The 13,804-nt window shown below is 41.7% G+C and overlaps 1 protein-coding gene across 9 annotated transcripts in view; it reads right to left on the reverse strand.

Moving 5' to 3' along the window:
* LOC131886129 (rab11 family-interacting protein 1-like) overlaps positions 1–12,062 on the reverse strand; it is a 14,498-nt gene extending 2,436 nt beyond the window's left edge. Inside the window, exons 1-15 of one of the 9 annotated variants that reach the window (XM_059234377.1) lie at positions 11,363–12,048; positions 8,270–8,530; positions 7,393–7,537; positions 7,288–7,302; positions 6,977–7,114; positions 5,941–6,169; positions 4,911–5,168; positions 4,411–4,729; positions 4,195–4,346; positions 4,053–4,067; positions 3,300–3,558; positions 1,694–1,753; positions 935–1,185; positions 698–867; positions 100–594 (exon numbers count right to left, since the gene is read on the reverse strand). In XM_059234377.1, the coding sequence (XP_059090360.1) occupies positions 570–594; positions 698–867; positions 935–1,185; positions 1,694–1,753; positions 3,300–3,558; positions 4,053–4,067; positions 4,195–4,346; positions 4,411–4,729; positions 4,911–5,168; positions 5,941–6,169; positions 6,977–7,114; positions 7,288–7,302; positions 7,393–7,537; positions 8,270–8,300 (2,067 nt within the window). In that variant the 5' untranslated portion in view covers positions 8,301–8,530; positions 11,363–12,048 and the 3' untranslated portion in view covers positions 100–569. The other 8 variants (XM_059234378.1, XM_059234372.1, XM_059234373.1 and 5 more) reach the window with 8 other exon arrangements.
* Between the last annotated feature and the right edge of the window lie 1,742 nt (positions 12,063–13,804).

Raw genomic sequence — 13,804 nt, forward strand, 5'->3', positions numbered from 1 at the left:
AACTCCAAAGTAAATCCAATAATTCGTCGCCCAATGACTGTCCTGATTTCCACTCTTCACCGGAGTTTCCCTCTCCCGAAAGATTTAGTTGAAATCGAAAAGCTTTTGCATATTTTATTATTGGTTTCACAAGCAAGATGTTTCAATCACATTAATAGTCTATAAGTGTACATAATAGGTAAGGAACAGCATAGGCAAGATGAAGCAGTATAAACAGATTATCATTAATCTTTTGGCGCAGGTGAATGGCAGAAGAAGGATTTGTCAAGTGAACGCGCACTGTACTTTTTAGTAGTATAAATTGAAGGGTTGGAATGTAAAAGTTCGTCGAGCTTAATCGAGTAAAGAGCACATGTCGTTTAGGTCGATAGGGTCGCTTCCAAAATTAGGACGGATTCGTGTGGAGCAAGAGAAAGGGTGGTTTGCTTGGTAGTGGCGGGTGGAGGGTTTGGCACAATATGGCAATACATTATAAGATATGGTAGGTAGTCTGTGATCAGGGTACGCGAGGTCAATTGGAAGGAATCATCCCCCACACATATCCTGGGCGTTTGTGTCAATTCATTTCATTACATCCCATTCCAGCCATAACCACTTGATAGGGAAATATATAGAAAATTGTAGCAATGGCGTAAACTGAGAACGTGATGAGTTTCGTCGTCCTCATTGGTAATGACTTAATTGAGTTCGTTCTTACGTAACAATTCGTCCGTATTTCTTTTCCATGATGTTGTTCTTCTGAAGCAGATCCGGGGCACTTTGAATCACCTTCATCAACAATGTGTCGATATAATCTTCGAGTTCGCTTTGTTTCTTCTCCGAGTGAGCCAATTTGGCTTGAAGGTCAAGAACCATTTCGATTAATCCCTTAAGCAAAATTCGTTTTCAGGTGTGATAAACGCATATCAGCATCACTACATATATATGCACTCACATCTCTGGAAGTTCCATCGAACTTCGTGGTGACCTCTCTTGGTAGCTTGGAGTGAAGATCAGCGTACTGAGACTGAGGAGTGGGCGTGGTTTCCCGGCCCAAAACCACCCTGGTTCCACTGGGTGGAAATCCTGAGTTACTGGAGCCATCGCTATGGTTTCGAGAGTGACCACCAATCGAGTCCGTTGACTTTCGGAAATCCTTTTGGGCCACTTTAGCTTGATTCTTCTTTTCCTCTTTGTCTTTAAGGCCTAGAAGATGGGACCAATCATAAAGAGTTTCAATGCTATTTCAAGCCAAAAGGTTAAAATCACATCCAAGAATGGTCTTCGATAAATACTTTGCTGAAAGTGGTCGCAGAGTACAAAGATTAGAAGAATCCCATGCATACTTGTATTTTGGCTAATGACAGTGACCTTTCTGTTTCTAGTGTGAAGCAAATTAGGTAGGCAAAAGATGAAAAGGAACAAGCTTGCCTTTTTTCGAGGTTTTGCGTTTTACTTGGACGAACTAAACTAATACAACTCAGCCAAAAAGTAGTCTCAAGTAGCGACTAAAGACATACTGTACGTGCACGTAAACAAGAACAATATAAAAAACGGGATGCGTTACCCAACTTCGCCTTCATTCCTGGGGTTAATCAATGTCAATGAAGAAACTAGCGTTATTCAATCGCTTATGTATTGTAAATAGACAGTCCGAAGATCCCAACGACAAGCTACAGAACTGAGCATCATGCAAATGGAAAACTAGGTTTACCTTTTCCCAATTGGTTGAGATTAAAGAGGCTGCCCGTTCGACCGGCATCCACCAAGCTCTCTACACATTCCAAACCGCGGGCAGCAAAATACAATTCATACCGGGGAAGGAACAGTGAGGAAAGGGGAGGGGTTAGCCGAGGAGGGGTGTGTGCATGGTGGTCAAGGGGGAGGAGGGGATAGAGAAGAGAAAAAGGAGGTCATAATTAGCTCCAGTCGATATATAAAATAGATTTTACAATTTTCAATCATGTGTGCTCCAATAAATGCGTTAAGTTCCAAACAAACAAAAAAATGTGCTGCAAAGTGAAGAGTTTTGGGTCAAATTTACTCAGTATGTTCACGGACTTCTAGAGATATGGACTGCAAACGGAAGCAAAAATATCCTATCTCCTAAACCGCTCATCTTATTCCCTTATTCCAAATAAGCACTTCATACGACCACAAGGTCATGTTGAATAGATGAACTCAGCCAAGTTTGAGCCCAAACCCATGCATAGGGTACACAGGAGACATGTTCAAAGTTATGTAGTAAATACTACATAAAATTTGAATTTTTGGCCTGCTCCTGGTCAGCTACATAGGCTTTTGACAACATAACTTTGAAACGATCGACTTTGCATGTAAATAATACAAAATTGACCTACCGTTAATTGAAGAGATCTACGTTTCTTATTTCATTACTTTAATTCGAAAAGTGGCTCAGAGTGGCCATGACCAAGAACAGGCCGATTTCCCGGGAAGCTCGTTCGCAGTCCATATTTCTAGAAGTCCGTGGCATGATTTCCTCCTCGTGTTCATTCTTTAATTGGCTTTAACAATAAAAACAATCATGTTTCAACCCATTGAAGTTCATGATATATAAGTACTCCGTTGCTTCATCGTGTATTTTGGGATGAGAACGAGTCTGGCATTCTATGTATGAACCTTTTTTCTATCTGACAATAATGTTTAGCAAATTAAAGGTTAAAATAATTTACTTTATTTTTCACTATCATAAAGCAATTTCGATCTTTGTGGCAAACACATTTGCTAACCACCTACTAATGGCTGCATGCAAGTGATTGAACATTTCCGTTCGACCAAGAAATAGTTTTATTTGGAGCTTCCAATTCCAAATGTACATTGAAGAGTTCTACCAAATAACCGCGGTACCATAGTTCACGAGATAATCAAGCGGTTCTTACAAACATTCAAAACGCAAAATATCCCTAAGTCCGGGATTATTTCTCATCTTTTCAAAACATTTTCTTTTCTCTTCGATATTCAAATCATTTTTTTCATTATTCGTGAATGCTTGCCAACCCTACTAAATAATTTGATCGCATGCTGATGCCGTCATTAAGCCAGTCTCATCGTATCTACACAACGTTCTCCAAATATTGAAGCAATTTTAGTATCGCCTATTTATCCGAGCAGCGTCGATCTAAGCATGCAATTCTCACAATATTATACACATTACACACGCACAGGCACGATTTCAACAACTCACCCAACGAGCGATGCAGTTTAGAAGCTTCATTTTAAAGATAAGCAGTCACGTCAATATAGAGCTAACTGCACCTGTTCCCAAGACAAAAGCGAACTCAAATCCGTTTCACACTTACTGTAGCCGGTTTTGACCTTGAGGCCGATAGATTTTCGTTTCTTTTCTTCGTCCAATGAGTCGGGTCCTGGATCGGGGGTCGATTTCGACACGGAACTGCTATTTCGGGATACGCTATGATGTGACTCGTTTTTGGACACGGAACTGCTATTTCGAGACACGTTGGGGGTCTCAAAGGTGCTTCTGGGCGATTCCGGACTGGGACTGCTTTCAAAGTCAGAACCCACTGGGATGATTTTCTTCCGACCCGAGGGAGTTTCCTGAATTGAAAATTACAATCATTTAATTGCATTACGTTGCAAAAAGATTCCAAGAGGAACCGTTCCTTCGACAAAGGATGTCGCACGGCCATCTTGGCTTGTTTCATTGTGATGAGAATAATAGGCAATAAGAAGAAGAACTCGTACAAGTCATGCATTCACTGTCACTTCTATGTAGAGGACTTGTAATATCACGATGAATCTGAAAACATTTTGGTGCAAGACCTTTTTGGCCAATGAAGAAGGAGCTGCGCACGAGGTTTTAGGAGTTTAGAACGAAAACGAACGAAACAAATCAGGGACATATATCCTTAAATGTGAGTTCCATCAAACCTCGAACTAAACTCTCATAGGTCAAGGATATACGTATATAAGAGAGTAAAAACAAGAAGCACGATAAGGCTGTTATTAACTTTCGAAAGGCAATGTTCACACAAAATCGGGCGTTAAGCTCAATCAAACCTCGTTATGGAGGGCTCTCTTCAGATACTCACAACTTGTATTATGACCTAAGAATAAATTGTTCAATAAAAGTCTGCTTCGTTCAATGGAAAATCATAAGATTCAACATGTTCAGAAATCGAGATTAGAAACGATTTCCATGAAATTTGATCTCCTTATGCCAACTGTACACACCTGAGGAGGGGTTAAAGCTCGGGATCGGTTCGAAGAATCATGAGGCAAAGTGGACGATTTGTCTCCAATGGCTGAGAACGAATTCTGAGAGCCTTGTGACACTAAAGACATGGCATCATGACTGGTGGGTCTGGACGAGCCCTGATAAGGCACTGAAAGGCAAATATACCATGCATATGGAATACCACGATTTGTATCATTCAATGAGGACCTCACCTCCTTTCTTGCCTAAAAGCTTGGCCTCCCATTCGTCCAAAACGGGCTCAGGCCCGCTGCTCCGAAGCGATTTGGCAGGTCCTTGCATGAGGATACTGCGAGAAGTTGTGGGCGTGGACAATGGGCTGACAGTATCCTTTCGATTACTATTGGGGGTGCCAAATGACTTTCGGTACAAGTCGTTCGAGGTCGGGGATAAAGTGGAGACACCATTCACATTCTCCATGGAAGCACTATTAGGGGTGGACGTCTTGCTCACCAAGCCCAAATTACCCACATTGAGGGAACTCCCCGAGCTCCGATGGGATAAGGCATCAAACTAGAAATTAAACCATTTGGGCTCGCAACTTTGCCACACGAAAACTTGACTACATACGTGTACAACAAATCGTAATCATGGTTACACGAAAGTTGCAAGTAATGGATAATCAAGCCAATGCGTTGTTTATCGGAGGAAATACAAGCCCATCACAGTTTAGCACTTTGTGCTCGTCTCTCACCTTGAACATGTCATCTTCATCATCACTCTCTACCCCGGGATCCCGGTTTCGACGATCCGATCCTGATCGGCTGAAATCCGTTTTGAACGAGGCACTGAACGGGGCATCCAAATCCGACATATTGAGCTTGTTGGGCAGGGCCGAGGGCTGGTCATCGCGATTCAAATTGGTCTTGGACAAGGTCTTCTTGGCCTTCTCGCCCATTTTGTCCACTTTACTTCCGACGGTTTTGGCAAATTTCTTCAAGTTCTTCTTCTCCTGAAAAGATCCATCATGAAAAGATGATTGAGAAATCAAGCTGCGAAAGTACCGTTCATGTCCCGGAAGAACATCATTAAAGTAATCATTACGATTGTGATTGTTATTACATCGAATCGAGAAGGTCGCCTTTTCATGGATTTGGGCCGATCTCGGGTGAGACAGGGCAAAGGCTCACTGCTTTGCAAAAGGTCACGCATAAACTCGTCGTCATTTTCATCGAAACTGATTCGTTTCACCACCATGATTGTTGCTCTTTGGAAACGGATCGATTTTGACCTCTCTTCACATAAGCACGACAAAACACGAATAAACAATGCAGAGACGTTTTTTTTTCTTTCCCTTACTTCAAGTGTGATAAAACGCGATAATGAAGGAAACGCTCTTCACCAAAACAACTTTGAACACACTATCAAACGAATGAGTGTTGAGTTTGCACACCTCTAGCCAATACTGAGAATGGAAGATCTTCCAAGATTTTAAATCATTTTGTGATCTTGGTAAACATGTTGGCCCAAGGACTGAGCTAGCAAATTGTGGACTCAAGAACGGTTGGAGGCGTCAAGTGAGTGCTAAATAATGGCAATGGCCGTTCCTTGGGCCGAGTTCAGTGTGAACGGAACCTGAGCAAGATCTATCATTGAAAACATGTTTTACCTCAAATTTCATGGTCGACAGAGCCTCCCAATTACAGACTGATCATCCAGGATAACTTCATTTGGAGCATGCCTATCGAGTCCAGTGCAGAAATGTAGCAGTCAGTCGTTCTTACCTTGGTGCCCAAGGAGAGCAATGATCCTCCAATTGTGTTGGCTGCTTTGTTCAAGGACTGCAAAGAGCCTTTGTGCTTGTCTTTCTTGGATGATTTCAAATCCGCTGTGGAACCCAATTCACGGTCTGGTTTGTCGTTTACAGATTTCACCGTAAACGAGGTGCGAACCTCCAAATCTCCCCGATAATCAGCCTTCGTTTGACCCGGTTTACATTTCAAGGAATACCATCTGCAACAAATCAAGCATCTCCCGGTTCAGTAAATATATCATGTCTAATGAATAGGCTTGTGATCCATTATCTGCATTATCTCCACCGGATGAACGAGCGAGAAAGAGACAGAGAGACAACGCATAATGGAGATAAAGATACGGAGTTGTTGCCAAACACTTGAATTAATCTGACATTTACTACCGAGTGGTACTCCCACTCCGTTAGGCTGGCTCTTCATGGTCTATGTACATGGTGGTTGAGTATCTCTCACACTTTTAACGATGGAATGTGGAAGCATATGCGGATCGCATTCCCATATTTTACTCTATTCAAGTATTCAAAGGTTCTCAAGCGGCTCAAGAACTGGTTTGATTAACAGTTGTGAAGTGACTTTTTTTCAAAAAAAAAGATACAAACATGCATATTCATTCTGTTTTGTGCAATATCAAATTTCAAGTTTCACTCATACTAGATCCCATAACTGAAAGCCTAACTGTATAGAAAAAAGATTTACATTTAATATCAAAAAAGATTTACATTTAATATCAAAAAAGATTTACATTTAATATCAAAAAAGATTTACATTTAATATCAAAAAAGATTTACATTTAATATCAAGAATATCATAGTTTTTAACATTCACTAAAATGCGCTCGACAATAGAGTAAAAACCATACTACGCTATTTCTTTCATAACTCAATTTCTTTCATAACTCAATTTCTTTTTCAAATGATCCACAAGTATTTAAACCATGTCACGCTTCTCATTTTCTCGATTTAAATTAGCATTTTTAAGTATGAGGAGGGCTCCAACTTCAACTCACTTCGTCTTAGGTCTTTCGTAGACATCAAAATCCCTGAGTGGAATGTTAACCAGGCCCAGGAATTCATCAACACCCAGGAAATTCCGGTGCAAGACAGTCAGTACAACTTCCGCTGTGTTTCCTTGGGCTGGGATCATCCTAGAAGTGGAAAAAATGACTTCAAACATCACTTCTGCTACAGCAACTCGTTATGGTTAGTCTCAAACTTGAACAGGCTAGGGGTAAAACTAACAAAAAACGCAGTTAATCAATCGAAAGGTAAAGGGTTCAAACTACAGTTACTCGACAATTTGAACGTGAAACCTTCGTACTTGTTGGGCAGGAGGCTGAAAATTTCAAATCGTGATCATGATTGAGATTTCCAATCGATGAGAGAGAGAGAGAGTGAGAGATCTATCTTTCTTTTCTCTACTTACAATTCACACTGTTCACACCACTCCACGGGATCCGCCGCTTTTTCCTTGACCGATGTCTGATACTTCTCCTTGCCCAATGCGATCGTGACGAAGGCATCGTTCGTGCCATTTTTCCCTTTCAAGATCAGGCCTCGGGCTCGCTTCACTGAAAAAATAACAACACTAATATCATTGCCATCATGTCCCCTTGGCGACCTCTTCAGTGAAGAACCAGCAGGTCCTTGGAATGTCTTTCATTGTTCCAGCAAATTCGAACGACACAAACACGACATCCGGGATTACAGATGTGCGCATAACAATGTGTTTGAGTCCATTTGCGGCTTCCTGCCGATGAATCTAGCCAGATATGCCAAAAGGTTGCGATGCTTTAATCGTTTGTACGAGCCTCTGTGACATTTCGTTGTGTTTCAAGACTGCACATTGCACATTACTCTCGGTTCTTTGTTGTTTTGTGATGAGGTCACAACAAGTCAGAATCTCATGAAAAGTTTGGAATGATGTTCAATGGCGTCCAATAAATCCGATGCTCGCTTCGTTGGCTATTTTTGCCAAGGCAGTCATGCTCACATTTGCAAATACCATTTTCGGGAGCAAGCAGCGAGCAGGCAAGTACCAGGGACATGGATGCACTTTTGGATGCACCATTTCCCAATCACTTCCAAACTGACATGCGCATTTCCAAACAAGGAAGGAAGCCCTCCATCAAGAAGGGATTCGATAAGGGGAGTGCTTTTGGAATTAAAACAACGCTCATTCAAAGTAAAAACAAAAATATGAGCTAGCCAACCCGGTATTTTCACAATATGGGTGTTGAGCCTTCATCCTCCTTCCCTGTTTTGAAATGGTAATGATTACGACAGAGTATCCGCCTACTCACCTAGGACTTGAACGTGCGTTGGACTCCACATGCTTGAAGAGGATTTCTACTCAGGAATATTCTCCCTGTCGTCGTCGTCGTCGTTGAGATCCTGAAGGAATTGCAAGGGTGAAACCAAAACGTTAGTTCTTCCACTAGACCATCCAGTCCAGCTGACGCCTTGAAATGATGTTTCGATGGTTTCACTCCGCCTCGTTGTCAATGTGAAAATAGAGGCTGAGGTGAATTGAATTTTCCTCCGTGACTTGGGACTTTCGGAAGCTGAAACGTATCAGAAGTCAAAAAAGAGGAAAATCCCAGTCATTCGTTGTTCTTTAGCTTTTTCACTCGATTCAGGGGCGAGCAATGAGCATTCCATGATTACAGTTAACAACACAATTGGAATTGCATTCAGCTTGGATATCTTGGACCAATCAAATGTGTCGTCATCGCTCAAAGGGAACAATGCGTGGATTGCTCGGAAAATTGTCGTGCATTGTTCAAAGACAATTGGTCTCCAAGCAAACTTGCGGGAGTCAAGTCGGATATCCGACAACGTGAGTGGTGAATCCAGTCTGGGTGATCTTTTCCTGGTTGATCGAGTTGATCTCCTTCCTTTTGAAGGGATGTAAATATTGGAAATGGCCACGAGATGAAAACCAATCCGGAGATTGGCTAGAGTCAACTAATAATCGTCACTCTCTGGCGGATGACGATTCTCCACACTTGCAATAACATTGTTTGAAAACGGGTTTTAATTGCTCGATCGCAGAAAATTCCACACGGCTGTGCTACTTTTTTGTCGTGACGAACAATTGGATGAATGAAGTTTTGGCCACTCTTACTAGCTCTTTCAAGGTTTCTTTTGTCTCAAGTCAAGAATGTGTCATATGTTTACACATATGCAAAGGTATATTATCGTTCAATGTCGACCAAGATTTCACCAACAGATTCAGACTCTTTGAGAGCCAGATTTTGAAGGTAAACCTTGAGCAAACGTAAAAGAATGGTGCATTTCTTCTAACCGGCCAGAGATCATTGACTTTATAAAGTTCCAAAATCTCACTCTCCTCTCCGTTTCAGGGAGGACGAAATAACATTAAAAAAAACTGGCAAATCATGGCCAAGGATTCATCAAGGGTTCATCATGCTAGTGTTGCTAGTGGTTTGACGCTTGAGTGACCGCTGGTTGTGGTTTGGAATTCGTTTTCCGAAGGTATTCATGGATTCAACCAATCCAATCATGTCACTTCCTCGTCTCATCCAGTAAATACATACACTAAGATTGAAATGTCCGGCCGACTAATTCCGAAACAAATTATCTTCACGTTTATGCCTTCAAGGCGAAGGCGAATTGTTAGGGAGATTGCAAAAACGTATCGTAACCTTGAAAAGCAGCAAGAAGGGATTCAAGATTTCGTCTTTCGGTTGCCTGCCGTACATAGATGCCATTGATTCAAGCCTTCTCCACAGGATACAATGAATCGCTCTTACTGTTTTCGGAGCTCTTACTTTTGGCTTGGGATCCTAGATTTCAAGACGTATTTGAACTTTTGAACTCGTGCTTGTGCACACGTTTCATGTGAGAATCAGAGGGGCCCGGATCCTCATGACAAAATCGCAAAATTGGGTGAAATCTTGAGAATCACACTGACTTGGAGGCACAATTTGATACGAGAGCAAGTAAGAGTTTTTTTAAACACTCCGAAGGTTCAAGACAAGATCAAGAATGGACGCGTTATCCTTCACACACGAGATAACGTCAAAGCACTACTATGCTAGTACACACACAAACACATTCCGTGGAATGTGTGACTCATTTTCGCACTTGAAGCGGAGCTCGCAAGGCTCTCGTTATGACTGATCCATTGTCGTATATCGCACATTGAGTTCGTCAGCACGATGAAAATACAAATAAACTGCGACTGAGAAACAGAAAGCAACGCGAAAAATCATACACTTTAGATAGGGAACGTTGATAGTGTTCTCCGCTCTGGCTTCGGTTCAGTCCCGTACATGTACTTATGTAATGGACATGTGATTAGGGCCCGGATTTGAAATGGACTTTTCAGGGTGGAAGAGAACGCTTTATTTACATTGACAAATTTAAAGAAAATGAGCTTAAAGGATAAAAATAATCTTGATTCCTGGGTATTTGAGAAAAATTCCCCGATTTCGGATTTTTGGGTTTATATACGGTGAGGAATGAGCAAAAAAAGATTCGACTTAAGAAGAAACTTGGACAACAAGGCTTTAGAGTACAGGTTCAGATGGCGGCACAAGTTTTTTCAATGATGCCCTCCTTTGGTAAGCCGGAGAAGGCCCTTATGATGACCGCTTTGAGGAAGTTCTCATTTCTGGGAGGAGTGGCTTTTGTTAATCTCCATAAAACACACCACAAAAAATATCTGCAGGCTGATTGAGGGGGAAGTAAGTCGATTCCAACAATCTTGGTAGTCTTCTTTTTGCTTTCTTCTGCGTTAAGGAAAGTAAAAACTCGCAGCATTTTCTGTTTTTGTTAACTTATATTCATAAATCCCAAAGTATGTTTTCGACAAAACGTGAGCTTTTTTTTGTTTTGATGTGGTGAAATATGCGAGCGGCAAATTCATATTTTTTTTGATTGAAAGTGATTAAAAAAAAACGTGTTATTATAAAAAAGCATTTCTTTTGACAAATCCTTTGGAAAGATTCGTACAAAAGATGTTGAACTGGATGTGGAGTACGATTTAGAACCATGAAATCGGCCAAAAAAAAACTAGCCAGTAAACTAATTGCAATTACTAGAACATTTCATTTTCAAGAATTGTTCCCAACTTGAGCACCAAGATGCACTTGAAAAGTCAGCAGGTTTGTCTCTGATTGGAATGCTTTAATCAAAATCCGGGCCCTTTTCACGAGCAACTCAACTCGAAATGACGAGCTCGAGGACGAAGACGCTGTTTTGGCGTGGATTGAAGTCATTTTTCCTCCGAAAGTTTGACTGAAGACATGACATACGCTATGTCCTTGTACAAGCTCCTACACGACCAGATGTCATGAAGATACTGGCGATGGTATCCATTGTATAAAGGCTAAAACTATCGACATTACCAGCAAAGCTGTTCAACTTACCTGCCAGTCAATTCGATCCACTCTAACCCACAATGTAAAAAACCCGATCACCGACTCAGTTGTAGGACTTCTTTTCCATGCTTCATTCAGATCCAGCGAGTCGTTGGAAAACGTGATCACGGTAGTACCACTATTTCTCTTGACACGCCACTCACTCACACTGCTCACGTTCACAATCTTCGTAGGAATGGATTATTATACTAGTATGAATAATCAATAAGACACGAGCAACTCCTGAGACTTATCTAATGTCCGTGGGTGACTCAGTCACTTTGTTCGGGGCATTATTAGATAGTAGGACTTGTTATTATTGTTGTTGTTCTTGGACGTACGTGATCACAGGTCCCATCCAGGATCTGGCCCTCAAGAGCACTAGGTATGAACTAAATGCAATCAGGTGGATTGAAGCCAGCAGGACCTCTTCCTTGCTCTATTCGTCTTGAACCTGGGGCTCGTCGTTCAATCAACAGTCCCGACAGGCCCAGACGTCTTCAGGTATCTCCAGGTGCTGCTCGAGGCTGGAGGGAGGCTGTGAGGGATTGTACAACACTCACTCGTCACTCAGGCAGTCAGAACCAGTGGGTCGGCGATGAGTTGGGGAGGGTTGTATATCCGGGCCCGTTCAGTGTGTCAGATGTCTACGAACCCGTCTTTCTGACACGATGGGAGTGGAACTGGCTGTGCAAGTAGGACAAGTGGGAGCAGTGGCACATTTGCACCACCAGAGGCACACATTGGCCATAGAGAAGACCCTGTACAGGCTGGAGTATGTGCCTTCGTTCGTCAGGCAAGTCACTTTTGCTACCTGACAATAGTGATGAGTCGAGTCTGAAAAGGCTTGAGTTTATTCGAGTGTGATGATTAGGCCACTATTTACGTGAAGAGATTGTGCGGGGCTATTGGAAATAAACGACTGTCAGCCAGATGAATGGTAATAATAATAACCGATATGGCGACTCTCAGTCACGTCGTTTTGTTAACTGCATAAAAGCGAGTGCATAAATATAAAGCACATGCACAAGGATGATAAAAGAATAAAATAATGAAATAGTAAGGACAGACAGTCAAATGCAATGCAAAGGAGACTTGCCCTAACCAAACTAACACATTCATGTTCTTGGATATTTATCAATCAGTCATTAACTGCTATTAATTAACAGCAACTGTTCTCCAATTAAAGTGCTGGAATGTTTCAAACGTTCAGCAAAGTGATGTATCATTCTAATATTCATGAGATAATTTCATTGGGCAATTGCCTGCCTCCCATTGATTTGAAATTGAGCTCTGCAGCCGTCAAAAAGTTAAAAGCATCCCTGATTTTTACCAACTCATCTTCAACATGCCGACTCTTCTAAGTGCATGTTGAAATTACGGCACAACAATTAGACAAATGATGCAAATCTAGTTCTTTTTCCCATTGTTCATGGCACAAACCACTAGAATATGGACGTCAATGCTAATATCTAGATCAAACATTTTGGAAGCAAGTGAATGCATGGTATTAATCTAATGAGACCATCCTCAGGTCGCTGCAATTAGATATTTCAATTTTCAACTTGATGAAACAACTAGGTCAAAAATTATGCTCTCTCAATTTGTAAAAGATAAAGACAGACGAAATAAGGTAATTAGCACTTTTTGTGCGATTAATTACCAGAAGAGACCTGTTTCATTCATTTTGTACAGAGTTATATTCTAAGCTTTGAGGGCGTATGACTTTTGACTTGGGCGTTCAATTGAGCCGAAAATTAAACTGCAAAGTTGTAATGACCTCCGGTCAGTGTCAATTCAAGAATTGTATCAAAGTATTCAATCATGACCTTAACATTCCCATCCACACTCCAGCAGTTTATGTTCGTGGCAAATGCCTCTCCTCAAGATTATGCCTAAGCAAGAGAACAAAGCTATGACTCGAGCCCCTTTAACATTGGCTCACATCTTGAACACATCACTACCTGACAATGACGGTCTGTATGGCCTAAAAACTGAGGAATGAAGGCGCAGAGAGGGTCCGGAAGAGAAAGAGAGAGCGAGCGAAGTATTGCAGAGAGAACAAGGAATCATTTCAAATCAGGCGTAAACGCCACGATTCGATCCCCAACAGGCCTGCCGGATCCTCAGATTGAAGTACCTACCTACTTGGAGGACAAAATCGACAATGAATATTCACGAGACCATTGCAATCTTTGCAGAGGTAAATGACGTTGCACGTTAGGAGCTCAATAATCAGCAACGAGATGGAAACGGTCGAATGTAATATGATGCTTTCAAGAGATCAGAACATCGTCCAAAAGTCACAGAAAGTGTCCGTGGGTACCTTCGGTCGCACTAGGAGTGACCTTAAGAATGATATTAGCAATCTTTTTCCTGGGTTGAATCGTTAGGAGGCCTCATCTCAATGGCGCGTACTTCTCGTGTACCAAAGATGGGCGATGAGATGAG

The sequence above is a fragment of the Tigriopus californicus genome, chromosome 9 (genome assembly GCF_007210705.1).
Source record: "Tigriopus californicus strain San Diego chromosome 9, Tcal_SD_v2.1, whole genome shotgun sequence".
In the NCBI taxonomy this organism is placed as follows: Eukaryota; Metazoa; Arthropoda; class Copepoda; order Harpacticoida; family Harpacticidae; genus Tigriopus; species Tigriopus californicus.